The sequence below is a fragment of the Haliotis asinina genome, chromosome 16 (genome assembly GCF_037392515.1).
Source record: "Haliotis asinina isolate JCU_RB_2024 chromosome 16, JCU_Hal_asi_v2, whole genome shotgun sequence".
NCBI classification, from domain to species: Eukaryota; Metazoa; Mollusca; class Gastropoda; order Lepetellida; family Haliotidae; genus Haliotis; species Haliotis asinina.
Window position 1 is genome coordinate 32,221,599 of NC_090295.1, and position 27,758 is coordinate 32,249,356.

At 38.3% G+C, this 27,758-nt stretch overlaps 1 protein-coding gene across 2 annotated transcripts in view; it reads left to right on the forward strand.

Moving 5' to 3' along the window:
- The window catches only part of LOC137267522 (protein dispatched homolog 3-like), a 40,972-nt gene extending 13,826 nt beyond the window's left edge, over positions 1 to 27,146 (forward strand). For both annotated transcript variants that reach the window (XM_067801999.1, XM_067802000.1), the window contains exons 3-17: positions 1,451 to 1,544; positions 10,840 to 11,111; positions 11,806 to 11,966; positions 12,140 to 12,279; positions 12,717 to 12,856; positions 14,155 to 14,346; positions 14,861 to 15,036; positions 15,815 to 16,097; positions 17,304 to 17,491; positions 18,211 to 18,349; positions 18,572 to 18,729; positions 19,209 to 19,352; positions 20,418 to 20,550; positions 20,870 to 21,036; positions 22,865 to 27,146. In XM_067801999.1, the coding sequence (XP_067658100.1) occupies positions 1,451 to 1,544; positions 10,840 to 11,111; positions 11,806 to 11,966; positions 12,140 to 12,279; positions 12,717 to 12,856; positions 14,155 to 14,346; positions 14,861 to 15,036; positions 15,815 to 16,097; positions 17,304 to 17,491; positions 18,211 to 18,349; positions 18,572 to 18,729; positions 19,209 to 19,352; positions 20,418 to 20,550; positions 20,870 to 21,036; positions 22,865 to 23,236 (2,759 nt within the window). In that variant the 3' untranslated portion in view covers positions 23,237 to 27,146. The remainder of the gene's footprint in view (positions 1 to 1,450; positions 1,545 to 10,839; positions 11,112 to 11,805; positions 11,967 to 12,139; positions 12,280 to 12,716; positions 12,857 to 14,154; positions 14,347 to 14,860; positions 15,037 to 15,814; positions 16,098 to 17,303; positions 17,492 to 18,210; positions 18,350 to 18,571; positions 18,730 to 19,208; positions 19,353 to 20,417; positions 20,551 to 20,869; positions 21,037 to 22,864) is intronic.
- The last annotated feature ends 612 nt before the right edge of the window (positions 27,147 to 27,758 follow it).

Genomic DNA, 27,758 nt, shown 5'->3' on the forward strand with positions numbered 1-27,758 from the left:
GTGTTGCCTTTTGCCCTCTACAGGTATTTGTGATTTATTATTTTCTCGGTTTCCATGGAAATGTTTAGACTTAATCTCAAAATGGAGGGATGGACTTCGTTTCCGGAGCAGAACTCAAAAACCATTCAATATTTTTCTGCAAAACTTCGTAGATATATCAATCGGAACCTATGGTGGTGCCTTTTGCTATGTACAGGATCTTGTGATTTATTATTTTCTCCGTTTCCATGGAAACGTTTTGGACCTAGTCTGAAAGTGAGAGGTGTGTTTCATTTCCAGAGCAGAACTCAAAAACTTCTTAATATCTGTCAGTAAAAGTTGGTAGATATGTGTGGCAGACCCCAAAGTGGTGCCTTTTGGCTTTTAAAGGTTTTTGTGATGTATTATTTTATTGGTTTCCATGGAAATGTTTCGGACTTAGTCTCAAAATGGAGGGATGGGCTTCGTTCCCAGAGCACAACTCGAAAACCATTTCATATCTTTCAACAGATCTTGGCAAATATATGAGACAGATCTTGTGACTTTGCTGGTTACAGATATATGGCATTTAAAATTTTCATGAATTCCATGAAAACAATTCAAACTTAGTCTAAAACACAATGAGTAACTCTCAGATTATTTGTCCTTTCAGACATGTGGGGGCCGGGGGGATATGTCATCTTCTGATGACTCTTGTCATAAGAGGCAGCTGACGTGATTGGGTGGTCAGATGCTCATGCTGTTGATCACTGGAGTTTCTGCTCCAGACTTATGTCATATAGTTGGAATATTGTTGAGTGCTGGTTTGTGAAAACAAAGCATATATTTTTTATCTAATAGTCATTGTCACTTAAATGCAAAATAAGGGGAGAAATTATTTCCAAAATCATAAGAAATCTCTTTAAAAAAAGTATGGCAGGACAGTGACTGACATAACGTATCAAACCATTTTCAAGTGCCATTCATGAAAATAAAGTGAATTCAACATATATACTTTTACCCATAAATCAAGCCCCTTGTTATTTCTACGAAATAGACAAAACATACTTCTTTAAAGTGAGTTGTAAAGTCATGGTGACACTCATTCACATGTTGTCCATCATGAGATTAGTTTTTAGCAAAGCAGGTTACAGTTGTGAAGAGAATATAATCATTTCTCCTGCCTGCTGTCCCACTGTTCCACATGTGGTATCCTGCACCAACCTCATTTCTCATTCTGGGATCAATACAACATGACGCAGCAGAAACTGATCACAGGGCGTTCAATGAATATCGATATAACTATGGCCAGAAGAAGGCAGTATATCATGGAATTGCCTCATCAGAACTTAAGCCTGCATCACTTCAAAGTTAAACAACAATCTTATCAAATCACTAATTGAAATAATTAAAGCATCTGACCTTTGAAGGCTTTTATGGCAATAAATTATTTTCATCATTATTTTTCTGTGTATATGAATTATTCCTGCAGGTTACTGTATTGGATCAACTCGAGGAGAACAAGAAAGGAAATTTAAGGAGTTCGTCATCACGTATATCGACATACTGTCCAAGGCATCCACAGAGTAAGTCAACTTATTAAAAATCTTCGTCAGTTGTCATTGTTTGTCTGATATTTATTGCTTTTGTCCTGTTAATATTCCTTTACTGTCATCATGTTGAGCTCAAAAGACCTTCAGTCAAGAGAGCTGGTGCTGTCTGTCTGTGTGGTTGTCCTGTTTTCATTAGCTTTTCAACATTTTTTTCATCATTTTCTTGATAACTACCCATGAAGATCTGGGTTAGAATTGGCCTTCAGCAACCAAAGCTTGTCATAAGAGGTGACTAATGGGATCAGGCGGTCAGGCTTGCTGAATTGGTTGACACATGTCGTTGGATCCCATTTTCATAAATTGATGTTCATGCTGTTGATCACTCTATCAAGCAAATTATTTACAGACTGCTGCCATGTAGCTGGAATACTGAATGCGGCGTAAACTCTCTCTCTTGATAACTGGGGTATAACCTATGTCAAAATATTCTTCTGACTGTAGTATAGAAGCTCCTCGATCTAACAACAGTTTCAGCATCTCTAAAACAACAAAGCCTAATAACTTTGCATGAATGATCAAATGTTTCATGACCACAGAATTTCAGTCCAACCTCCTACATATTGAAAATATCATTAACCCCCTCCCTAACGATCCGCCAGTTTCAGCCATTTCTGAATGTGTCCTAGAATCATATCAAATGCAGTCTGTATGTGGTATAACAGCTCAGCTAAATGAGGGTGAGGAGATCGTGGTTGTCAAAACTTGCATTTGTCAAAACAGACTCATGGTTGCTGCTATTCAGTTTCCATTTTTGTTTCATTCTTTAATTCATGCCGATTAAAAATTAAACATGGCATAGATTAGATATGTGGATTTATACACTGTCTCTGAACTGAACCGTGACCCAGCAGTCTGACATTATGACTTGTGTGTTCTTTTCCTCAAATATCATATGATGTTGCTAAACACAGACCTGTTGGAAACTTGCCAGTTGAGCTCAGAAAAATGCCATCATATGCTCAGAGCATTTGAAACAACCTCATTCTGGACAATCAAGCACCTGTTGTTTTACAGCCCTGGAATACTGACGCAGGCATTATGTGATTTTCTTTGTTCATCTGACAAGGGAGTAGCTGGCAGTGATCTGGCTTGGTTCAATGATATCTCAACATCAATAGTAATAACACTGGTAGTTAGGGAGAGAAGGTCACTGTGCTGGAACTGTTGTAGCTCACCTAATCCAAGGCATTGGTCACAATGTGACCTTCTAAATAATCTGAAACCGTGAGGGGTGGTAGCCCGGTGTGATTAGTGGTTAAAGGTCACATATACTCTAATAGGGTACAAACTCAAAATCACTTGCTGACATCGTTATGAATGAAACTCCGTCATTAAAAATGCTCATTTCGATCTTTAATTACCTTAAATCAACCTTTTTGTCAACAGTGCAAAATTCTCAGCTGCAAACAAAATTTCAACCAATCAGAGCGGCCTGTCTCCGTGACGTAATAGTGGGTATAGAAATGAGGGTCTGTGCAGTATTCATCTACATTTCAGGGGTTGAACTATTTCATTTACAGGTATTCTACTGGTAGTAAAATATGTATTTTCTTGATGGACATTAGGATTTTACATGACATTGCTTATAACATAACAATTTCACTCTTGGAATCGGTCAATATAAGGAGTCAATATAATATTACTTACAATAATATTGTAACTTCGACCACAACTTTCTTTCCGAGGAAGAAAGCGTTATATCCATGCAAAATCCTTTTGGTCAGCAATGTGTAGTAAGCAGTCTTTATTTTATAAACTTGATGAAACTTGAACACCATTTTCTATCCTGGAAGCGTGGAAGGGGGCGAACCATCCGATTTAGTATATACCACAGGCTTCCACAAAGCTCACTTCGCACACACTAGCAGCCAATTTATGCACAAACTACGGAGTCTGGTGGAAATCTGTGCATAGTGACACCATCACACGACCCCAAGGAACAACTGACAGCAACACGACAATTCGGCATGTCTTTGGTGACGTCGAGAAATCAGCGAAATGACGAACTTCCTGCACATTTTCTATACATTTATCTGGAAACCATTCCTTCTATGACGTCACTGTAGGGCTCTGGCGACAGAGTTACGTAACCTGTCTGCGGTTTCGTTTGCGGGCGAGAGAGAAGCAGATGGCTTTTCATATGCAGTGATAAAAAGAGTACCAAAAAATTGAGTTTAGTGGTCCTTTAAGGTGTTTGCTCAACATGTTTGATATTTAAGCAATTTAGAAATGGACACTGTAGTGTACACAATAATATTCCTTTACTGCCATCATCTTAAGTGAACATCCAATATACAGTTGCTTGCTTTTTATTATTAAAACTCTGAAAAGTGAGCATAGGAGTACTGAGAATGAGTTTCTTTCTTATAAAACAAATTCAGCTGTGATAGAATCACCACCTCATGGTATTCCAGAATGATGTCATGCCTCACGACAATAAGATGTCCTATAACCTTTCTTATTTAGAACATCACTAAACATAGTTTTCAGGATTGCACGTAAATGTAATGGTAAATAATGCTAATTTTTCTCTCAATTTCAAACCTCTGAGGATACCAGAATACTTCTGCATGCAAAAATTGAAACATATCAAAGTCATATATCACCTAAATGTTGTTATCTTTTGACATATGACTACAGACAGAGAGTTATAGCAATGATAAGCTGATTATGAAATATGTATGGGTAAATAGAGTTATGCAGGTAAACAAAGTTGCATGCCTCCAAATTTTTATTGAGTTGTTATAACAACAATATACCATAGCTGATGTCAATACACGGCCCTGAGGCTGGGTCAGGGTGACCTTTCTTGTCAGGTGACACTATGATACATATGAATATGTTGAAAAGACTGTTATTACACCCCTAGCTATATAGGAGCTGTTATAGAAAGAAGTCGGTGGTTACAAGGTGTCTTTGTGTGACCTGATATGAAAACTATTAGATCCTATTTTGAACCTGTCGTTTTGCGAGATGACACGTTTCTCATTTACTCATTTCTGTATGTCAATTATATTAAATACTTTTACAATGGAGGCAATATCCCCAAATCACATTTTGTACATTTAACATGTTTTATATTGTATTGATACAATATGAAACATACTTAAAGGTCACATGCAACCAAAAAATCAAGCATAATTAAAACACATTTTTCACTTATTCATGACATATAATATACATTGCTGCTTTTAAAAAAACAAATAAACAAAATTATAAGCATACAATCGCGATTCAAAAGTGCAATATTTTGTACTTGGGCTTACTTGCCCCGAAACGAAGCTCTCGGGAGACCGAACCCAGTCATAGCGGGTGGATATGCACTCAAGTGTAACGACAGCTTCCGATTGGCTGTTTCATTTGTTGATATGCTGAGGGTTCATTGTGTGTACAGAAAGATGATCTGTTTGATGGGCATGTTAGAAGTATAGCCAGTCACCAGAAAGTAAGATTCTTTATGGATAACAACTTCTTTTTGTGTACTTGATGCGTCGTTTCAGTATGGATTCATATACTGTTGTCAAACAAAATCATATACACTAAAAGAAGTCGTTATCCATGAAGAATGTATATAGAGATGTTGGGTTTGGAAAATACATGTTCTCTGAATTTTCGTTCGATCCAATCAAAAATTATCTCAGCAGAGATGGTGATCTGGAAACTGTCGTTCGTCCAAGTACAAAGCAGGACTTGAAGCTGACAAGACTGCACCAGTTTCCGTCAGATCCAGTCATCCGAAAAAAATGAATGTAGTTTGTTTGCAACCCACAGACATAAATACATGTCATGTGTATCACACGTGCCTAGTTACATAATGTGGCTGACACGAGACTCGGGTGCACGAGTCATAAATCATCTTATTTTCTTTATGTCGTATAGTCTGATAGGTGTTAAGTTCAAATTGCACATGGTCACTGTTTGAAGCTGTGTATTGCATGTTGTCTTAGCAGACGTGCAGGCAGACATATAGGCGTGAATAATCCAGACACTGAGCTATCTCTGTGACAGAGACTGCTTACCACAATCAACAAGTTGTTTTACGTAACGAGTAGATTATGTACTTGTTTGTGTACACAACCGAGATTAGACTACTGCTCACGACCTCAGACGCTGGGCATGCATACTGTTTCAAGCTCCGCGAACCTATTCACTGTGCATGCGTTATGGACGCAGCGCAGCAGAGCTATTGAAACCACTTTTCCCCCCAGCGCTGGGGGGAATTTAGTGAAACGTTTGAACTCCGATTTCGCTGGCTTTTTTTTCATCACGATTTTTTCAACTTTATAGGTTGAATTGGCATTTTTTATGATTTGTTTCGGTAAGTGCATACCGAAAGGTACCAGAATCTGCAAAGTTGTGTTTTACGTTGCATGTGACCTTTAATGAAGCTTGCTGGGAATTGTACTGTTACAAAATGAAAGAGACTTTGAATTGTATTGATACAATATTTTCAAATTGGAAATTGCATTCATTAATTGTACTGAGACAAAACAAAACATATATTATTGATACAAAATGGTGAATGCAAGTGTTTTTGAATTATGTCAATACAAACAAGTATACAGTGAATTGTACTGAAACAAAATTGATATTGTTTGGAATAATTTGACCTTTTCATTCTGTCCATACAAGGAGTATGGTGAAAAAGTGATTTATACCTGGATAATGTCAAGCTGACTTGGCTTAAATATTTTTCAACAATGCCCAAGAAGGTTTTCGTCACTATCAGTTACTGCAATTAAGTAGATGTAGATGTATCAGGAGTGGGCTGGCTGTCGGTGAGCAGAGAGTGGTTGTGGTACAAGATAGCCATGCTGTGGCAGGGACAATTTTCTATGTCAGGGACACTGTGATGTAAATGAACTTTCAGTACTATCGTCCTCATACAGCTGGATTGTGACAATGGTCAGATAGCAGATCTCATGAATGGCTCAATGGCTGGCATGTCAGTAGAAATTTGATAGGCGGCAGACCTATTACACTTTCTGAAATATGTCAAACAACTGAACACTTTCCCCTCTGAAGATCCATAAGAGGTGACTAGCATGGAATTATGGTTAATGTATCTCAGTATCGCAGATCATTGATGATAATGTCAGTTGCTGGACTGTCTGTTCTCTAAGCACCCAGGCTGCTCCCTCCCTCCCTCCCTCATTCATGCACCCACCAACCCACACACTCACTCACCCACCCATCCACCCTTCCCCTCCCTCCCCTCCCTCCCACCCACTCACTCTCTCTCATCCACCCACCCACCCACTCACTCACTCACTCACTCACTGGCCTTACAGATTTCCACCCAAGTGAAAATCCTGGTTACCCATTGATTCCAAGTAGGATATCACAGTCAGACTGTTGCTAATGTAGGTATGAATGCTGTATTAACGTTAGGTCTCTCATAATTTACATAGAAACAATTAGCACCTTTTTTTAAAAAGAGCCTCAGTCACATTGAGATCCTGAAGAAAATTTGAACTTGCTTCATGATGGTAAGGACATTTGGAAGGGAAAAAGTTAAGTTCAGGGACTGTGAGACAGACTAAGTTGTCTTTCAATGAGCTTGTGTACAATGATAAAGGTGCCATTGGTCGTTGTGGTCTGATTGTTTCGGGTTGTGTTACACTCCCCGGCCCCAATGTATTCCCTTTCACCCAGCCATTACTGTAATACCATAGCTAACTGTAATGCTATAAGTCTCAAGAGCTGTTGGGTAGCCTAGTGGTTAAACTGTTTGTTTATCATGATGAAGACCTGAGTTCAATTTCCCAAATGACAACAATGTGACATCCATTTCTGTTGTCCCCTGTCAGGGTATTGCTGCAATATTGCAGAAACCCAAACCACTCACTGACTGAAGGAAAGAACAGAGAGAAGCCTTACAAACTCACTCATTGTGTGCTGTTCCTATGGCTGTATTGAGGCTCTTCTGTTTATATCTGCTTAGATATTCTGTTCTATCTGTTTATGTATTATAATACTAGTAATACTATCATGCAATAATAATGAACTTTTGTATGAATTATTATGCCATTATAATGTCATAAGCAGCAATCATTGATTGTGACAGAGTGGTACAGCATAGCTGATAAGGCAGTGTACACAGTGGTAGTGATAAGGATTAAGAGTGTATGTTAAATATACTGGACAAAATAATTCAGGGATATTGGCATTTTTATGACTGAGATTTTATCAATATGTCAGTGAATAAATACATAATTATTCATAATTTCAAAATTTACAAATATCTGTAACAATTTTTGTCCAGTATAATTACAATTAAGTCTCACATGGCTTGGCTACATAGGTTTTGGCTGGTAGAAATATTTGACGATGGCTGTCCCGAATTAGCCTCCATAACAATACCATGAGAGACAGATCATTTAGGTGTATCTTTACCTGTGTGAGTGAGTGAGTGAGTGAATGAGTGAGTGAGTGAGAATGGTTACGCAGCTTTAGCAATATTCCTTTAATATCCCAGTGAGGAACACCAGAAATGGGCTTCACACATTGTACCCATGTGGGGAATTGAACCTTAGTCACTGGCGAGATAAGTGGACTCTCTAACCACTAGGCAGCTCCTACCAGACCTTAGAAAATATGTGAGAAACTATGAAACCCAAATGAAATCTTGGTATAAGTTGACAAATCTAGATTGCCACAGCTCCTAAGTGAAGCATTGTTCTGGATTCATTTGGATTAAAACTCACATTTTGTAGATGTATTTTCCTTTTTTACCCAAAATATTAGCCTGAGGTTATTGTGAAGTCTCTCAAACTTTTTCTATTGCATCCAGGTGTGTCACAATGAGTACTTGTCTGGAAACTATTTGTTTACGTCAACAATAATTTCAACCGAGCTATTCCCTGGAGAGAGAACCAGCATCAGTTAGTTACAAAACACCCATTGATCTGCTGCCACAAGGGCAGGTCCCAAAAATATTAGCACACACGCCATGACCTGACTGAATGTTGTGTCACCGCGCTTCCTGTTGTGTCCAGAATGTCTGACATTTGATCGATAGGGTCATGGGGCTGGATGCTGATCACCTGCTGAACTTTGACCTTTGACATCAGTGTTTTTGAGGTCAGGCTGGCTGAAACAGTCACTCCCTTGTCAACCTCCTTGGTTGTTCACAGTTTTCCTTCTTGAGGCATGTCATGCCTTCCCATATAGACCTTAGTGTTAGGGCTTTGAAGTCCCCACGAGGAAGTATGTACTTAAAGTTGCACCACTACAAAAACTTGAGCAAATGACTTCTTATTTTGAAACATGAAAATCCATTTTTCTTTCGTATTATACATCAGTAGACTGTATATCACAAATGTATGGAAATTATTTTGTTATATTTCTGACTTATCATTTATGACTCAAATAGTTTTCTAATAAGTGCTCAGGATTGTATAATAGTGTACACAAACATGAATGCCTGGACTAACACTTGGTCTCTGAATATATATAATATTGATTGTAGCAAGTAAATCAATTTCATTTGAAAAGGAGCCCCAGTGAGTTGGGAGATTCAGAACCAGAGGAAATCTAAACTTGCTTCATTTAGGGCTTTTATCATTGCAGGGTGGGCTAGGCAGTTTGGAAAATAATGTGGTTCAGAGACTGTGTGACAGACTAAAGAACACTGTTTGTTCATAAGAACGGGTTGTTGTGGTGAAGAAATATCCGTCACAGTTCCACTGAGCACAAATGGTACCAGATAACAGTGGCATTTGAATCGTATTGTTTGATGTTGGTTAGTGGGAAGCCTGTTTCAAGGCCTTGTGCTTCAGTATATATTGACAAAAGATGCTGGAATAAAAAATGTATCCACATTCAGTTTAATGCCATTTTGCACTGCAATCCATGCTTGTTGACGGAGGCAACTGATGGGATCGGGTTGTGAGGCTCACTGACCTTGTTGACACATGTTCGCATGTAGCAATATCATAGATCAATCTCATGTTGTCAATCACTGTAATGTCAGACCCAGATATAATTATTTACAGGCACCTGTCATTTATTTAAAAGACCAATATTTTGTAACTATCTTTCAAACTTTTCAGGGGAAATTATCTTGAAGTCTGGTCTACATATCTTAGTGCCCTAACTATTTGATTGGCATTTTAGTAGTTGCTGAGTCAAAAATGAAACATGCCACTTTATGGAGGAGAAATTACTGCTTATTGCATAGAGCAACATTTAGTATTAAATTCTTGATCAAGCTTAAAATATCTTGATAAAGGTATAAGAATTTACACTGAAACATCGCTCTATGCAAGAAACAAGATGCTCTCGTGTATTAAGTGGTATGTTTCATCTTAGTAATTCATGACCTAGCTTCAACAGTCAGCTGGGAACCAATGGGGTGTGAATATACAAGTAGCAAGGTATCACTCAAGCTGTTGACAAGGTAGACATACAAATAGCTGAATGAGAGGCGATTACTAAGATCAGATATGGACTAGCGTTTGATCTCAAGTGTCTTTGACAGGGAATATAATTTTCCTTGAGCGGCCATATATTTGAACTGCTGTTTGTGTGGTGTTCCCTTGGGAACGCTGTCAGTGCGGCTGTCGTAATGTGTATGGTCTGTGTGGATAATCAATATCAGACCATACTTTTTTATTGTACGTTCCACCGTCCTTACAAACTATCTTGGTCATGTTATTTTGTGGAGCTGATGACAAATGAAATTAACATATGCTGGATGTTTTATGCATGTAAATAGTTCCCTATGGTTTGATTGTGTGATTATTTCGTTTTGTTGTTAGGGATCGTGTTATCAAAAAATCAACAAAGATATGATGTTTATTTACTGCTTGTATGGAAGATGAATGTTGCTGTTTTGGGGTTCAAGACATTTAGCTTTGTCATCCATGCAGTTGTTTCATGTCATGGACAGTTAGTTCACAAAGGTAAAATGTCCAAATACATCAAGGTGCCAAGAATGAGAGTAAACATGTAGAAGGTGAAACAAGACATGCTTTATTGTTTATCAGTATATTGTTTTCAGTGGTTTGAAGCAACACATATTGCTGGAGTTGCCTCCCTTAACCTCACATTGTTGGTTCTATACACAGATTATGAAACCCTAACCCACACTACCTCACTAAACCCCTCCTACCCTTCCTCCCTTCACATCTCTTCATACACTGCCTCACTCCTTCAACTTGAACCCACACAGACATTATAGAAACTCAGTTCTAAACCATTTTTATCCATTTCCTCCAACACACATGCTACTTATGTCCTAATATCCACAATTTTTTACCTGCAGTAAGGTCCAGGTGTTGTATGGTGGAAACGAACTGTTCGACTATGAGGTGGACATGACTTTCTGGAACGACATCAAGATGGCCTACTTCACTCTGGGTTTCATCATCCTGCTGATGTTCATCCTCACCTCCTTCTCTGTCTGGCTCACGTTCTGCGGAATGCTCAGCATCATCCTCAGCTTTCCCCTCGCCCTCTTCTTCTATAGGCGCATCTTCCACATTGATGCACTCGGCATCCTCAACGGAGCTGCAGCATTTGTTATCATTGGGATTGGTAAGAGTCCAAGCCGAGTCCAATTTTCCTACGCGGGTATTCCACCCACTATTACTCTACCCTACCTGGATACCAGTTATATTAATTTGTAATAAATTGCTATATATTCTTCAACTTGGAGACTAAAATTTCAATAATTAACCATGTTATATGTCAAAAAAGTGACTTTGAATTGTTTCTATATGTTCAAAGACAATAAAGCCATATGAAACAATCGATCAGTCACATGAGCATCACTTGTCCAGGTAGCAAGACAGGCACCTGGGTTCAACTCATTACCCACAGTCCTGGATATCCAGGTGACCTGTCCCAGCCCTAAAGAGTTCACAGAAGCATTTCAGAACACTAGACTCATGTAAGCCACTCTTGTCTCCCCACTGAAGTTCCATTAAGGCTTATCAAAGAATTCCAGCCAGAAAGTATCCCTTTTTACCCATGCTTGTCTTCCTAATGGAATTCCCACAACAAAATATGTCCACAGGACCCCAAACGACCCTTGTACTGAAGCCTGTCTCCCTTTGGGGATTGAGGCATATCCACTGTTCCTTTACGTGTAAGGAGTTTGGGATAGACTATGTTTCCAGTACCACTTAATTGTCTCCTCGTGGAGATTCCAGGAAAGAATTAACCCCACAATACCCCAGGCAGGTTATGTTTGGGTGGGTGAGTAAGTATGTCACCATTTCTGTTACAGGAGTCGACGATGTGTTTGTGTTTGTCAACATATTTAGGCAAGCCAGTCATTTCAAGGTGATCTCTGATCAGATGTGGTACACTGTCAAGACCGCTGGAAAGGCAACATTCTTCACATCAGCAACAACTGCAGCAGCATTTGCAGCAAACATTGCATCATCTGTGAGTCCCTTGTGATGTGGTCACATAGCTCAACACTAGGCAGATTTTGTCTTTGTTGCCTCAGCTGTCTAATATCTAATATCAGTATTTATCAGCATTATTTCAGATTCTGGCAGTGTACGAGTTCGGACTGTTCATGTACCTGATCATCAGTTCCTCATGTGTTGTTTCAGATCCCGGCAGTGTACGAGTTTGGGTTGTTCATGTCTCTGATCGTCAGTTCCTGCTGGGCCACTGTCATCCTCATCATGCCGCCGGCGCTGTATCTCTGGGTCATCTGCTTCTCTAAGTGTGAGAGGCTCTTCTTCACGCTGTAAGTAGTCAATGAGTTATGTTTGACTCAGTGAATGAGTTTTGGTTTTACTCAGCTTTTAGCAATATTTCAGCAACATCACAGCAGGGAACACCAGAAATGGGCTGCACACATTGTACCCATGTGGAGAATCAAACCTGAGTGTTCTGCATGATGAGTGAATGCTGTAAGCACTAGGCTACTCCAGAGCCAAGTTATGTTCAGAGTTGCTTTTGGCAATATTATGGCAATACCATGTTGTGGACACCAGAAATGGACTTCACATATTGTATTGATATAGTGATTCAAACCTGAGTCTTCAGCATGATGACTGAACACTTAATCCACAAGACTATTCCACCACCACCAGCACACTCAGCCTTCAAGTGGCCATGTTTTTGGTACAGAAGTCATCAGATCCATAAGAAATGATTGAAATCCAGTCATTATTATTGCAGATGCAGTTGTAGACTACGAAGACGTGTGGTCAACCCCCTTGATGCCCAGCAACTGCAACAGGCTCCCAACACCACCGTCCTCAACCCCGGTCTGGATGATGATGTTCCCATGCTCCATATCGACAATGCTGTTGCCCCAGGTGTGTACATTTTGTGTATCCACTGATGGATATGGATAGGTTGACTTTGATGGATGAGTCACATAATGATACAATCATTATTTATCAATTATCCCCCAGTGCCATTTGTTATTCCAAACCATGTGGCCAAACAATTCATTTCAGTGTAGACCCCAAAGTAGGTGCCTTCAAATGTTGACCTATTGGTCTGCTTAAGAACAAGATAGAGGGTGGTACTGATATTTCAAGGTGTGTGTTTAGTTACAGCATCGTTTCAACAACATTCAGTGAAGTCCCCATGAACACATGGAACCACAGACAGATTGGATTAGGCATGGACACATTATACTTTCCTAGACACGGATTGTTTACATTTTGTTACATACATTAAAAGTGGAGAGTAAGTTTTATGATTGGTGAGATAACTGTTTGTCTTTCATTCAGATGTTATCTCTCTTTTGCATGTGTGCTTGCTTTCTGTTTGTTAACAGATAGCCAAACGATAACAAAAGGAAAGTTTAGAAGAATTTTTAAAGAAGTTTAATGGCTTATCATATTTATTGGTAGGAACCATACATTGTCATATATCAGCTTCAAAGAAATGATTAACATTTCCAGAATATGTTATGCACATCCATTTGAAAACAGTTCCTGAATTTCTTTGCACAATAAGTAAGGGTTGATTTTTCTTGCATATTCCCTTTATAATATATGCTGACACAAACAGACAGATGGATGGGCAGACACACAAATGGAAGGGGAAACAGATAGACCGATGGAAAAGCAGACACACACAGACAGACACACACATACAGATACAGCCAGACAGACTGAAAGACAGACAGTTTATTCACTGACTTTTAGCTTGATAGTGGTTTAGAATCTACACCGAAAAGTCACTCTGTGCAATAAACAAGAAGTTGTTTTAAGTTGTGTTCATTATATTACATATTACCCATAGCAGAATTCAGTTATATTCAAGTATATGGAAAGCAATGTGAATTTGAACATCACATACTGGTAATATAATTATCTCCTGGTAATGTCTACTTGTAAAAATGCTGCTTCAATGGAATTTGTGGTGGAAGGGTGTGTTAGATAGCTGCTGGTTACGTGAAAGGGTGAATTTGAACCCCCAAATTACTGGAATCTGTACTTTTACAATACCAATAAGAATGAAACTTGTTTCATAATTGTTACTGAAAATAAAAATAGAAGCAACAATATATTGAAAATGTATCGTTTTAAGAGTATTTTAAAGATATCTGTCAATTCTACCCTGCAAGATCACAATATGAAGACACCAGTTTGTGTTACAGCACCGGTGAACACAATAGCTGACGATGATGGGGATGTTCCCATGTTGATCCCCGACCCTTACAATATCGGCAACCAGTCGGCAGCATCAGCGGCAGACTCCAGTGACAGCTTATACATTGGGAAGGCGCTGCAGCTTCTCATTGGAAAGTACCTGGCCAAGCTGATACTGAAGGGAAGATATGTCATCATCGGTGAGTTGGACAGATTGACTGGACAGTGAGAAAGTATTAACCTTCAGGGACTGTATAGCAGAGAATATCCTGGACTCTATATGTGTATATGTAAAAAATCTCTAACATCCTACCTTTATTAGTATATATTTTTTCTTAAATACATCACCCCAAACATCTTCTTGTGAAAGAAAAAAAAATATTACGCTGTGTAAACTTGTTTTCATAAAAAAATAAAATAAAATGGAGGGCAATAGTGCAAACTAAGGTTTATATTTATGTTTATATTGAATCTTCAAAACTGAGCATGTATGCATGTTGGGTTTTTAAGATAAAAAAAGCCTGTGGAAACAACTTGACACACACTTGTATAATTGTTTGTATATCTCTCATGTACAATTCTTTATCTTTGGGGTGTTGTCTGAATCAAATTGTCTCATATTTGCATGCTATCAAGGGAAACAAGACTGAAGTACCAACACAACACATGCTTGTGGTATAATGCTTTGTGTCACCTATTATTGTTCCTTTTCAGGAGTGTTCACAGTGATACTCATTGGCTCTGTTTGTCTGATGGTCCAGCTGCGTCCAGCTACGCACCCACCACAGCTGTTCAGGCCCAACACCAACCTGCAGCAGCTGCTTGACCTCAAGGCCAACTTCAGTATGCTGGAGTCTCTCAGCTGCTACAAGTGTTCTGCTCTTTACAATGTATGATTGATTGTGATCACTTTTCTTATGATCTTATTCACCATCATTGGTTTTGCCCTTATCATTATCATCATGAAAATAGGGGATCATGAGGGGATATTTTTACTCAACTGATTGTTTTGTCTTCACTGTGAAAATATATTTTGCCAAAAGATATTTCATGGTCCCAAACTTGGTTCAGTGTATTTATTGTATCTTAATTAGCATCCATATTATCATTATAACAATCACTACCAGGCTGGGAATCTAGGGTAGAATTGATTCTCAGTAATGTGTGCTTGTGTTAAGAAAGAATGATAATTAATCAGATGGTGAGGCAGGATCAGTGATTTGAGACATACATAGCTGTCAACCATTGACAGTTCCAGTGAGTGAGAAGTGGTTCAAGGGGTGCAGGCCCTGGTTAGGTCCTTAGTGTTGGCACTGGTTGGGGGGTCATAGGGAAAAAAATGGTTTTAAGTTTATTTAAAGATGATTTTTATGCCATTTGGTGCTAGTTTCATGTTCAATAATGTGTGAGGTTAGAAAAATTATGCATGAGGGTGACACTGAGATAAAGTTTTTGAGTCTCATGAAGGATCTGTGAGGGTTGACAGGTATGGACATATACTGCTCATTGTTTGTTAGGAATATTTGTTTTTTAGTTGACTATATGTTGAATATGGATCAGCACAGGGCAAAACTCTTTTCTATGATGGACAGTGTCTCAGATTTTCCTGTTTCTTCATGTTTCTTTGTGGAGTGTTAGGTATAACAAAATATACTTTTAATCTTTCAGGTAAAGCCATCCAAAGCAGTAAACCCAACAGCCCGGTCCCCAGCCCAAGTCCCTGCCCTACCCCCCAAACTTCCAACAGCTGACATGCCCACTGGGCATGCAACACTTAGACCAAGTGCTCCAATCTTTCCCCCATCAACTAAAGGTATAAAACCTTCAACAGCATCACCTAAACCAACTACTACAACAACTACAACTGCAACAACTACAACTACAACAACGACAACTACTACACATAGGCCAGCTTTCCATCCACACTTTCAGCCTCACTATCCTCGTAGTGGTGAGTGTCTTCATCAGCGGTGTAGTGGGCTGTTTTAGCAATATGAATAAGGGCATCATTTATGTTTTATGTATTTTACGTAGCCACCAGATTCTGAACATAGATCAGTCGGTCGAAAAAACATAGACTTAATAAGAACAGTATTTTCTAAACAATGTTCTTCAGTCTCATTGTAATTCTTATTACATTTACTTGCATACCTTGAACTTGTGGTAGCGACTGATTAAAGGATTATAGACAGATAAATTTGTTACATGATGAGGCGGTACATTTTAGGTTCAAGTCAGCAGTATTTGAATGATTAGTGTTGGTGAGAAACACACAAAATACAAATGCTGCCCTAATGTGCATACTTATATTCCACTAACATCATTCACATGTTGACTAATGAAGATGTAGATAAAACTACATCTTCAGCAGTCGGTGCTTGTCTCAAGCAGCTACTGTTATGATTTGTTGGTCGGACTTACATGTCATGTCATCGTATCCTAGTGGAATGCTCATGCTGTTGATCACTGGTGGTGTCAATTATTTACAGACCAACATATATGGCATAAGACTAATCTCACACACTCATTTGCTCTTTGCACAAAGCGCTAAGGTTATCACCCTTGTCAATGAATGTGCTCTGCAGACATAGCTGCCAGTGAAGTTAATAAAAGGTAAAGAGACCCCGAGTTAATAAAGTCACTTGTCTGAAGTGAGACTACATGTCCATTCAGGGACAGGTATGAAGAGCCATGTTAAAAAGTACTTGTTGAAAGCAATTGTTATCTCACTTTAAAATTTGTGGCAAAAATCCACATTCCAAATTGTGGCACAGATCCACATTCGAAATCGTGTCATAGATCTTCATTCAACATCGTATAAAAAAATCACGTTCAAAGTTATGGTATAGATCCACTTTGTAACTGTGGCATATGTCCTCTGTTAAAATGTCAATACAGACAATTTAATTTAATTTAACTTTGAAAGTTATTCCCAGTTTAGGAGTTCACAACAAGGAAGACGAAGTACTGGTGATATGATGACCATGAAAGGACACTATAATGTCAGTAGATAGCTAGTCATATCAACACACAAAACCAGGCTATAATGGGGCATTCATCCAGGGTGCATTTTATACTAACACACAGTGTTACAATGTACCAACATAACTGACACTGTAGGTAACTGTGTCATTATTTCATGCTACTGTATCTGCAGACCACCCAACAACGACGATCAAGCCTGGATCTGTGTCGGAGAATTTCAATGCTTGCGGTGGCAACAAGTGCAATGATCTGAAGGAGAGGCCAAACATCCGGACAGGGACCAAGGTGTATGTGGTGTTCGGAATTAAAGGGCTGGACAGAAGCAATGTACAGAAGGGCCATGTTCTCAGTGAATACACAGTGAGTACATTTGGTCGTGTCACTGAGGGAGTGGATGAGTTAGTGAATGGCTGTTTGAGTGAGTAGCTTTGTTCCAGTCACTGAGTCACTTGATGGGGAATTGAGTGAGAGAATGTATGAATGAGTTCGTGATATATGGGTGAGTTAGTGGACAGGTGGGGGAGTTGAAATGTGGGTGTGTTAGTGGATGGATTGTGGATTGGAAGTTCAGTGAGTAGCTTTGGTCTTGTCACTGAGTGGGTGAGTTAGTAGATGGGAGAGTGAAATAATGGATAGGAGGTTCAGTGAGTAGCTTTGGTCTTGTCACTGATTTGCCAGGTGAATAAGTAAATAGGGCATGTATGTGTAGGTTGGCGAGAGAGTGTGAGAGTGAGTGAGTCAATGCTGTATTGCACAAATTAAATTTATTAATACTCAAGACAGAACTGGCAAGAAACAGTAGCCAGAGCATCTACATGTTCAGTATACAGTGTCACACATGCCAACTTAGGTGTGGAAATGTTTAGTACTGTATAACAGAAGACTTGAAGGAAGACCTGGAGGTGGGAGTAGCCTTGAGGTTAAGGTGTTTGCTAGTCACGCTGAAGACTCTGGTTCAATTCCCCATATTGGTACTATGAGTGAAGCCCAAATCATGTTAGCTGTTACCTTAACACAACTAATTCATTATAGTAGAAATGTGAGTTCCGAATTTACAGTCAGTATATCTTTCCTTGCAGGGTCGTGCAACATTTGACCAAGGGTTCAGCCAAAGATCAATGACCCTCCCTGTCTTGAAGGAGCTGTGTTCAGTGTGCAAACTGATAGCAGCCAACACAGAGCTTGTGAAGAAAGGCAGTGCCCACTGCCTTCCCCCAGGTAACTATATGTTATGATCTTATATGGTAATAGTCTTATATGTTATGAAGTGTTATCATAAATGATAGCTGCATTAGTATTAATAATTTTAATCTGTTCACAACAACAATATTAATAATAAACTGTGATGATGATGATGATGATGATGATGGTGATGATGATGATGATGATGATGATGATGATGATGACGATGCGCTCTAATACTAATGTTGTGCTGGACAGTAATACCACAGTCCTACATCATGATGCTACAAATGGTACCAGAGTGTAAGGACCTGCCCAAGTCCACCTCAATCAGCAAGTTTCAAGCCCCCATCCAAGCCGTTGGAGGAATGACGCCCAACAACACCCTGCTCTGGCTGGCCTTCGCATTCGAATCTGTAAGTATTCCAGGATGGAAGGGTCATGTCAACATTCACAGAACGTCCCTGATCTTGTAGTCTTGAAGTATTGATTCTGACAACTGGAGGATTACATACTATTGTTAGTTGCATATCCTTCATTGGGTATTTATGAAAGTTCAGTACCATACAATTCAAATGTATTTGGATCATGATAATTAAAGGAATGTACCACTGTTAATATCACATCACTTTGATTACTGATTGTGATCATGACAATTGGATACTTATCACCACTTGTAGCAAGACCCTGATAAAAAGAAATTTCATTTCAATACCACACAAGTGTGATATTATTGATTTATACCATGAGCACATATTGGTTCATGAACCAATCAGCTTTGAGAATTGTTAAAACATGCATGGAAATACAGTTATTTCATACTGCCCTTACAGTGTTATGGGTAATGTCACTGTAATATGTCTCTGTCCTAAACTCCATTCTCTTCACCTAACAGACAACTTCCAAGGGCATGTCGTACTTCAAGGCCTACAAGCAGTACCAGAAGTGGGAGGCATTCATTGATCACATCAAGCAGACAAAGTTGAGCCCTGACTCACCTCTCAAGGACATGTTCCAGGCATCAGAGTTCTGGAAGAAGGTTGGTGCATGCTTTGTGAATAATAATGAATAATATTGAGAAGTCTTATAATGCACTAATCTCCAAGCAACAAAGCATCCTCAAAACGTTAACACACTGATTATTATTACCCTGGATAACCCGAGCTGCCTGTTAGGTGCTAGAAGGTTATGTTTACATGACTTTATCCATCTGAGTATCCATTATCTTCACTGGCAGTTATCAAACTCACTTGCCTAAGGTGAGACTTGATTGTATCACATGTGTTTTGTTGTGGGGTAGGGAGTCAAGCTTTCAGGAGTGAAGCTGTCAAACACTGTCGCCCATTCAAGGACTGTTCGTGCTTGACATTGCTTAAGTTCAGGTGATTTGTGACCTGAACTCTGTGCACAGATCCACAAGTTACCAAAATCTCTGGTTTGGATAGCACAGTCAGACAGCTGTGTCTCATCTTACTCCTCTCTTACACAGTGAGGGACAAATTGTTATTATTTGACCCATGTAATTCAAATGATTCATCAATGTTTGAAGGTATTCCAAAGAGAAAGAACCAAAATTTGGAAATGATTTTGATGGGAAATGTTTATTTACAATCGTTTTATTTGTAATTTTCAACTTAACATGTACCTTCATTCTTATTATATATTCACTAAAACAATCATTGATCAACACATCTGGGATACGATGACATGTGTCAACCAAGTCAGCAAGTCTGACCACTCAGTCACCTCTTATGACAAGCATGTGTCGCTGAAAAACTTATATAATCTTTAAAAAAATATTGGGGATTTTCCTTTTTGTGAGCCTTTCTAGCCAATGCCAGTGCATATGAGAAAGGAATGGAATAAATTGTCACTTTTTTCCTTAATTTATCCTGTCATCTCTTTCCTCTTTGGCTTTATCATTTGCTTTTTATGAATCTTGTAAATCAAGTATTCCCTTCTTTTTTCACATGGTATAAGACATTGACCAATGCAATTAGTAAGTATGGAAACTGTATTTCAGACCTAAGGAAGCATGAATGTATACATGTGATAATGTTTGTGTTGTGTTGCATAAATCTACCATGTCTGCTACTTCTTGCAGGTGATGATGGAGGTCGTGGCTGTGAGTAGTGCCATCTATGGCCTAGCACTGTCGATGCTTGTATGCATCATTGCCATAGCGATATTTACTGGACACCTTGGTCTGCTGTTTATCGTGGTAATCACAATAACAGGTGGGTCAGAGAGTGGAATAATGCTTTCCTCAGGAAACCAAAAATGCCTGTAAATTAAACATATAAAGGTGTTGACAATTATGTTGACTGTCATAGATTTATTCCATTAAGCATATCTTGCTTAGATAAGTAACATTCAAGTCCAAATAAGGTCACTTGATCATAACTGTTTGATTGTAGTGATATTCTAGTGAATAACCAACTGAATTTGTGAAGGGATACGGTTCAATTCACTGAATACGCAAGCAAATAGTAACAGCAGTAGGTATGAATGCTCACGTTGAACAAGTGTATAATGTAAATCTGATTTCTGTTGCAGCCATGATCTGCCTGGTGGTAGCTATCTTCTATCTAGCAGGGTGGGAGATGGGTGCGGTGGAAGCGATCTCGCTGTCCATACTAGTGGGCTCATCAGTCGACTACTGCATTCATCTGGTAGAAGGGTACATCATTGCTATCAAACATATACCAGAGGCAGCACAAATGGTAAGAAGGAGATCATGAAATTAGCGTTAATGCGGTCATAGGAACGTATGTTAGAAACTCCACACAGCCCTGATGTAGAGCTCTCCGTAAGATGTCTGGTACCAGAAACAGCTCCTTAGAACAATACACAGCCAATAATAATAATAATAATATGTGCATTTATATTGAGCCAAACTCCATTCACAGGGTGAATGCTCATAGTGCTGACAGTCAAAGTAAGGCGTATTATTACCCTGGATAACCCAAGCTGCCTGTTAGGTGCTAGAAGGTTATAATCACATGACTTATCCCACCGAGTACTTATTTTCTACTGGGTGAACAGAAGCAATTTTGAACAAACTCACTTGCCAAAGGTGAGACCACATGTATCACATGCTTCTTTGTGGGGCAGGACTGAGGTCTTGCAAACTCTCAGGAGTCCAGCTGCTAAACACAGTTACCCACCCAAGCTCAATGCTGCTTAACTTCAACTGATTTGTGGCCTGAGCTCCATGCACAGGACCACACACCACAGCCATGTGTGGAGTTAAACTTGCTACGAAATGTCTGCTGTGTGTCAAACAAGTCATCATGGTGATTACTCTTTCCGGCAACTGACTATTAAATTTTTTGTAAAACTTAATTTATCATTTATCTTAAAGTTAAAAATTGGGTGTATCCTATTAGCTTGTGAACTAACAAGTGTACAAAGAGTCACAAAATAGGTTCTGATAAAATTATCATTTAGGCTGAGTCAAGTTTAAACTTGATTAAACAAACATAGATTTTGGGAAATTGGTTATTTTGAAACTTTTTCAAAATTCATAAAGATGGCCTCCAGAAAACATACACAAAATGTTGTAACACCTGCAGTCGAGAATTTGAAGATTCTTGTATTAGACACTTTACTAGTCCACTGGTAGTAGCCAGTTTACTAGTAGTGAGTGAGTAAAGTTTTATTCCGCTGTTAGCACTGTTTCAACAATATCATGGTGGGGGACACAAGAAATAAGCTTCACACGTTGTGTGGAATCAAACCCAGGTCTTCACATGACAAACAGACACTTTAACCACTAGGCTACACCATTGCCCCAAGGATAATAGTAGCAGATCAAAGGAGTAGGAAGGAAGCGCAACATAATTATCAAAGGGAATACCTTTGTTTGATGAAAAGAGTTATCTGCCTTTGACTGACATTATGCTGACATTCTGTATGTTTGCTGCTCTATAGTAAATGTGATGCGTTATCTACAAGATGGTTCTTCATTTGATTGGATGATGGTGAAACAGCATGTGCCAGAGCACGACTTAAGCAGGTTTTATACATCAAATTTTATGAATGCGTCTTCAGATACAGGGACATTATGTGTGTGTTTCAGTCTACTTGTGGGTGCATATGGTCATGAAGAATTTCAATTTCTTTTGTTATGCCAATGCCTGAATGTTGTAGAGCCAACATATTAGTATGATATATTGCTGTGAATGCTTTATTGCTGTGGTACTGTGTGAAGAAAAGCTTCATTGGATGTATTGTTTTCTTTCTCACACAGCTGATAAGCCTTGAACAGAGAATAGTTAAACGTCTTTGAGAAGCATTTGGAGCAGTAAGAAAGGATGACAATATGTGGATGAATAACTTCTTTATTAAAGTGAGACCAGAGTTTTGCTGTGGGTTCTCATCGGTATCAAGCAAGAGATGGTCCCACCCTGGCATATCGGTCTCACTGTAATAAAGAAATTATTACTGATCCATATGTTGTCATCCTTCCATAGAAAATACATTGTTACACATCATTCACATTTGGGTTTGTCGTACATTTTGTGATGAAGTCCTTTTTATCTTTGACAGAAAAATGCTGAGAAGCGGGCATGGAGAACGAGTTTCGCACTTCGGCATATTGGTGTCGCCATCATCAGCTCTGCGATCACCACCATCATTGCAGCCATACCTCTCACACAAACCACAATCCAGCCATTTTCAAAATTTGGAGACATCGTCCTCATCAACACCACAGTATCCATCACCTTCACCCTACTGCTATGTGGAGCTTTGCTAACCACCATTGGACCAGCCAAGTTTAAGAGTTCTATCAAAGCTTCTGGTATCGCCCTTGGAATAATGACTGTTGTCATAGGCATTTTGACACTGATTCTTTTTGTCCTTTCAAGAACAGTTGTTGATATACCTGGACCTGGTGGGAATCCTTTATTTCCACGGTAACAAAAGTTTCTGTAGATGGTTGCCTAGCAACAGGTTGTGTGACTTATTTGAATGCCTTTGTGTCTTTCATGGAAGGCATTTTTTGGACAGTGCTTTCCATCTTGTATCTTTGTGATTGAACCACTTCCATTATTATGTTTTGATGTGATACGGTTCACTAATATTTATTTATCCTTCAAATCAATTTTCTGCCAGATCAATTTTTATTATTGTTGTACAGATGTATATCCAGAAATTGAAATGCAGAGGGGTTGGGGGGGAACTATATTAAACAGCTCATATGAGGATAAGAATTGACCTATGTTTCACTGTACTGTGTCTTTTTCTGTGTTGTTTTGGTGCATAATATGCAGGTTCTTTGTATTTGTGTAACAAAGTTGTTTGCTTCAATCATAAATACTGCAGGAATCCTTACTGGACGCTATTGTGCCCTGAAAAATGTTTCTGTTGCTATGAAAATGGCTAAATGACAGCAGATGATCTGTAAAACAAATACATAAGTTGGTCTGGCCTTTAAACATGAATGTACAGTTTTGTTTATTTATGAAATCATCAACTTCAAGTGGTGGTTATTTATGAAAACATCAACATTAATAAGAGTTTATTGATGAAGGTATCAATACAAATAAGTGTTTGTGGCTGAAAATAGAAGATTAATGTTGTGTTTATTTATGAAAATATCAAGTGTAGGTAGAGTTTACTACGGAAATACATTTCAATTAATTTTTATTTGTTGTTGAAAACATAACTATTATGTTTATTGATGACATCACATAATGAAAAGCACATCTCAAATGTCCTTGCCCCCGCTATGTGAGAATTAAGAGATAAGTATTCCAACGTTATTGTACTATTCTCCATCAATATTTCTCACATTTGTTTACAGACATCACATGTGAATACAATATATTAAACACTGAATCAAACTGAATTCAAGCAAGTGCATTGACCACCGAGATGAATCAGTAGTATTACTTGTATATAATGTGCCATAGATGTCAATAGGTGCTGTGGTCCGAGTAAAACATCTGCCATATTTCTCATGCAACCTGTGCCAAGGCTGGTTGCAGGGCATGCTTCACAATACAACAATTGTATCTCTGCTATAGCTTTGTGAAATAGGGCCTGATCTTCTGGTTGGTGTCAGTATCATCCAGAGGAACTTTCTATATCCACCATATTTCTCATTCAGCATGTGACATTCACTGGTTGTGGATTATCTAGCTTGTGTCTCTCCCTGCCAAGTACATAGGTGCCATATTTCCATAGCTTTTACCATCAATCTTTCAGTATGAGGCAACAGTAAGGTTTTTTAATCATGCACAGACTTTATTTACATCTGTGAGTTATAAATTTGCATTCCTTAAGGGATAAGAGTATACTCATCATTTCTTCACCACAAAGTGTCTATATGTATTCACAGGTGATGTACGAATGTACACCAGTTAAATACTGATGGTATTTGTTGTTCTGTCCTCTTAAACACACACACTGGCATAATCATGAACAGTAAGTGATAATATTAAATACTGTTCATTATTATCAATGCTAAATAACAGAATTCTGTGTGACATACCATTTTGTATGTCTAAAGCTCTCATGTATATCACATTTCATTAAGATGCAGCCAACCTATGTTGTGTTTCTATGGTTACAAGCAGATAAATCTCTTTGGTATTCATTTTTCTCTGGCTTCAAAAACAATGAATTTTGATGAATTATGATTCAATGTCATGTGTTTATGTAGTTTTTCTCCGCCTTGTACATGCTTGAAGAACATTGGTAAAACCTTACTGCTTTTGTACAACAGTGATATTTAGTTAGTACTTGGTGTTTTTCTTTTGTGTACATCTTCTGTTGGAGTGAATTTAATTAATAATATGTATATATGTCTAGGAGTGGCGTATTGCTCTGAGGCCATATGTAAAAATTATATTTTTTTCTCATTGCTCCCCAACCAAGCAATTTGACCTAGCCCAAAGAGTTTGTTTGATTTTTTACAGTAAAGAAAATGCAACTTTGACTTCAAAATGTCTTTGAAATTTTTACACTTCTAAGTGTTGATATTCTATCGAAGAAACAGTTGTAAGTTTCCACAGAAGTCAAGGATTTTTGGATTTTTGGACACCTACCTGACCCATATGTTTTGAAATGTGATGGGAAACAAGAATATTTTTATGTGGCTTTGTATAGTCAGGCATGCACATGGGTTTGAGTGCTTCTACTAGTCACATTTTTATAGTGCAAGTTGAATTTGATGCCATGTCACAGTTTAATATGGAGACCACTCGGACGCATTATTATGAATCTATTCTGACCAGTCCTCGTATTTCCATGTGAAAAATGTCAGCATTCCAGGTTCTGTTTCTATACTTATTTTTAGCAAACAGCTGAATCATGATACATGTGTACAAGTTTTATTGGTTTTTTTTGTATTTGTCCAAGAATCTGATGTGTCAATTTTGTCTACTGTAATGTTTCACTTAACAAACCTAGGTTTTTAAAAATCTGAATATTTTAATACAAGATTTTAATGTTAATTAGACTATGAGGATGTTTAATGTGATAAACATGTCCATTCTAATCAACTACCACCTTCACTGTAGTAAGTGTGTTACTTCAAAACGTGCCTCCTATGTCACCTCTGAACCAACTTCACCTGACAGTTCTTATTTTGGAAACTCCCAGGAAAAGGGTATAGAACTGATTAGGAACTCTAATTTATTTTGCATCTGCCACTTCCAGGGAATAACTAAGTTTGTTCACTTTCATTTGATACTTTCAAAGAAGTTTACTTTTGTTTGGAAAAGTTTCTGTGTACCCAGGGACTCCACAAAATGTGTAAACTATTCCTAATCCTATCATAAAACATGAGGTTATGATAGGTCTTTACGAATGCTTTGTGGATAGGGACAAAGGTCACTTACTATGGTGAATATGGTACTCATTTTGTGCCATTCGTAGATGTCATAATGTTTTAATGATGGAATATATTTAATATTGATATATCAGTGTTGAGTTTGTTAGTGTGGGTATTTTATAGTGTGTGACCAGATCATGTTGTAGGAATTTTACTTGCATGTTGTGTCACTGGAACTGTTCTGGTTGTGTCGCTGTAAGTCTGATTTTGTTGCTAGAACAGTTCTGGTCATGTTGCTGAACAACATTCCCCTGATTGTCATTACACCACATGATTGTACAGATGGATTGTAAAATATTGATGATAATATATTGATTTAATTGTCATAACAGGGGCTCACGTTACAATACCACTCAAACACACTCATTACCACTTAATACACCAGTGCTAATATTTTGGTTCATTTTAATATTTACTTCACAGTTTTTGAATAAATATATGCAAATACAGGATATATTGAAATTATAGCCTTTATATTTTCAGCCAACTGAGAGTGTAGTCATAGCTGAAATACTTGCTGAGTAAAATTTTTAAACAACTAGCAAACAAAACATTAAACAGTAAAATCTCAACAATGATTTGTCCACATTTCCTGTTCCTTAATAAATACACGAAAGGTTCTATTCCCCTGGTGGGGGAGTGATGAATATTCAGCAGTCCTGGAGAAGGCAAAGGTTTGACGTATTGTTGTTCTCTGTCTTGATTGAGTTTTCTCATGTCCTATATATCAGATTTTACACATTGTAAATATTTCTTATTTGTAAATAGCATATTTAAATGAATATATTTTATCTTATTTTATTTTATACATTCCTATTCCTTATCTGTGTTACACTTTAGTTACTTGCTTTCTCATCAGATTGCCAGATTTGTTTGCTCAGGAAATGAATTTTATCTTTAATGCGTCTGACTGTATGGATCTGACAGCCTTTGTGTCCGAGGTGCTTTTACGTCTCTATATTGTTTGAAATAACACCAGTACAACAATCACATGTTCCTGTCTGTTTTGTTAACAATTTGAACCTGGGGTAGCATTGGCCCTCAGCAGCCGATGCTTGTCGTAAGAGGCGACTAACAGGATGTGAGGTTCAGACTCACTGACTTGTTTCACAGGTCGTTGGTTCCCAATTGTGCAGATCGATGCTCATGTTGTTGGTCACTGGATTGTCTGGTCCAGACTCTATTATTTACAAACCCCCACCATATAGCTGGAATATTGCTGAGTGCAGCGTTAAACTAAACTCGCTATTAAATCTTGACCTCAGATTTTGAACCTCCATATTTTTCCAACATACCGTGACAAAAGTGAAATGCTTTGAAAATAATCTTCAAAACAATTTTAATTTGAACACTCTAAAGACCATGGGTAAATACTTTTGAACATTCAAGAACTTTTGCTACAAGAACATGAGTGAACTTTAATGACCATACTGAGCTCCATTTCTGTGGATAGAGTATGTTTTTACACGACTGCTATTCCTGCAGAATCATGGCAGGGGACACCAGAAATGGGCTTCACACAATGTACCAATGTGGGGATTTGAAACTGGGTCTTCGGCATGACAAGCAAATGCTTTAACCTCTAGGCTACCACATTGCCCC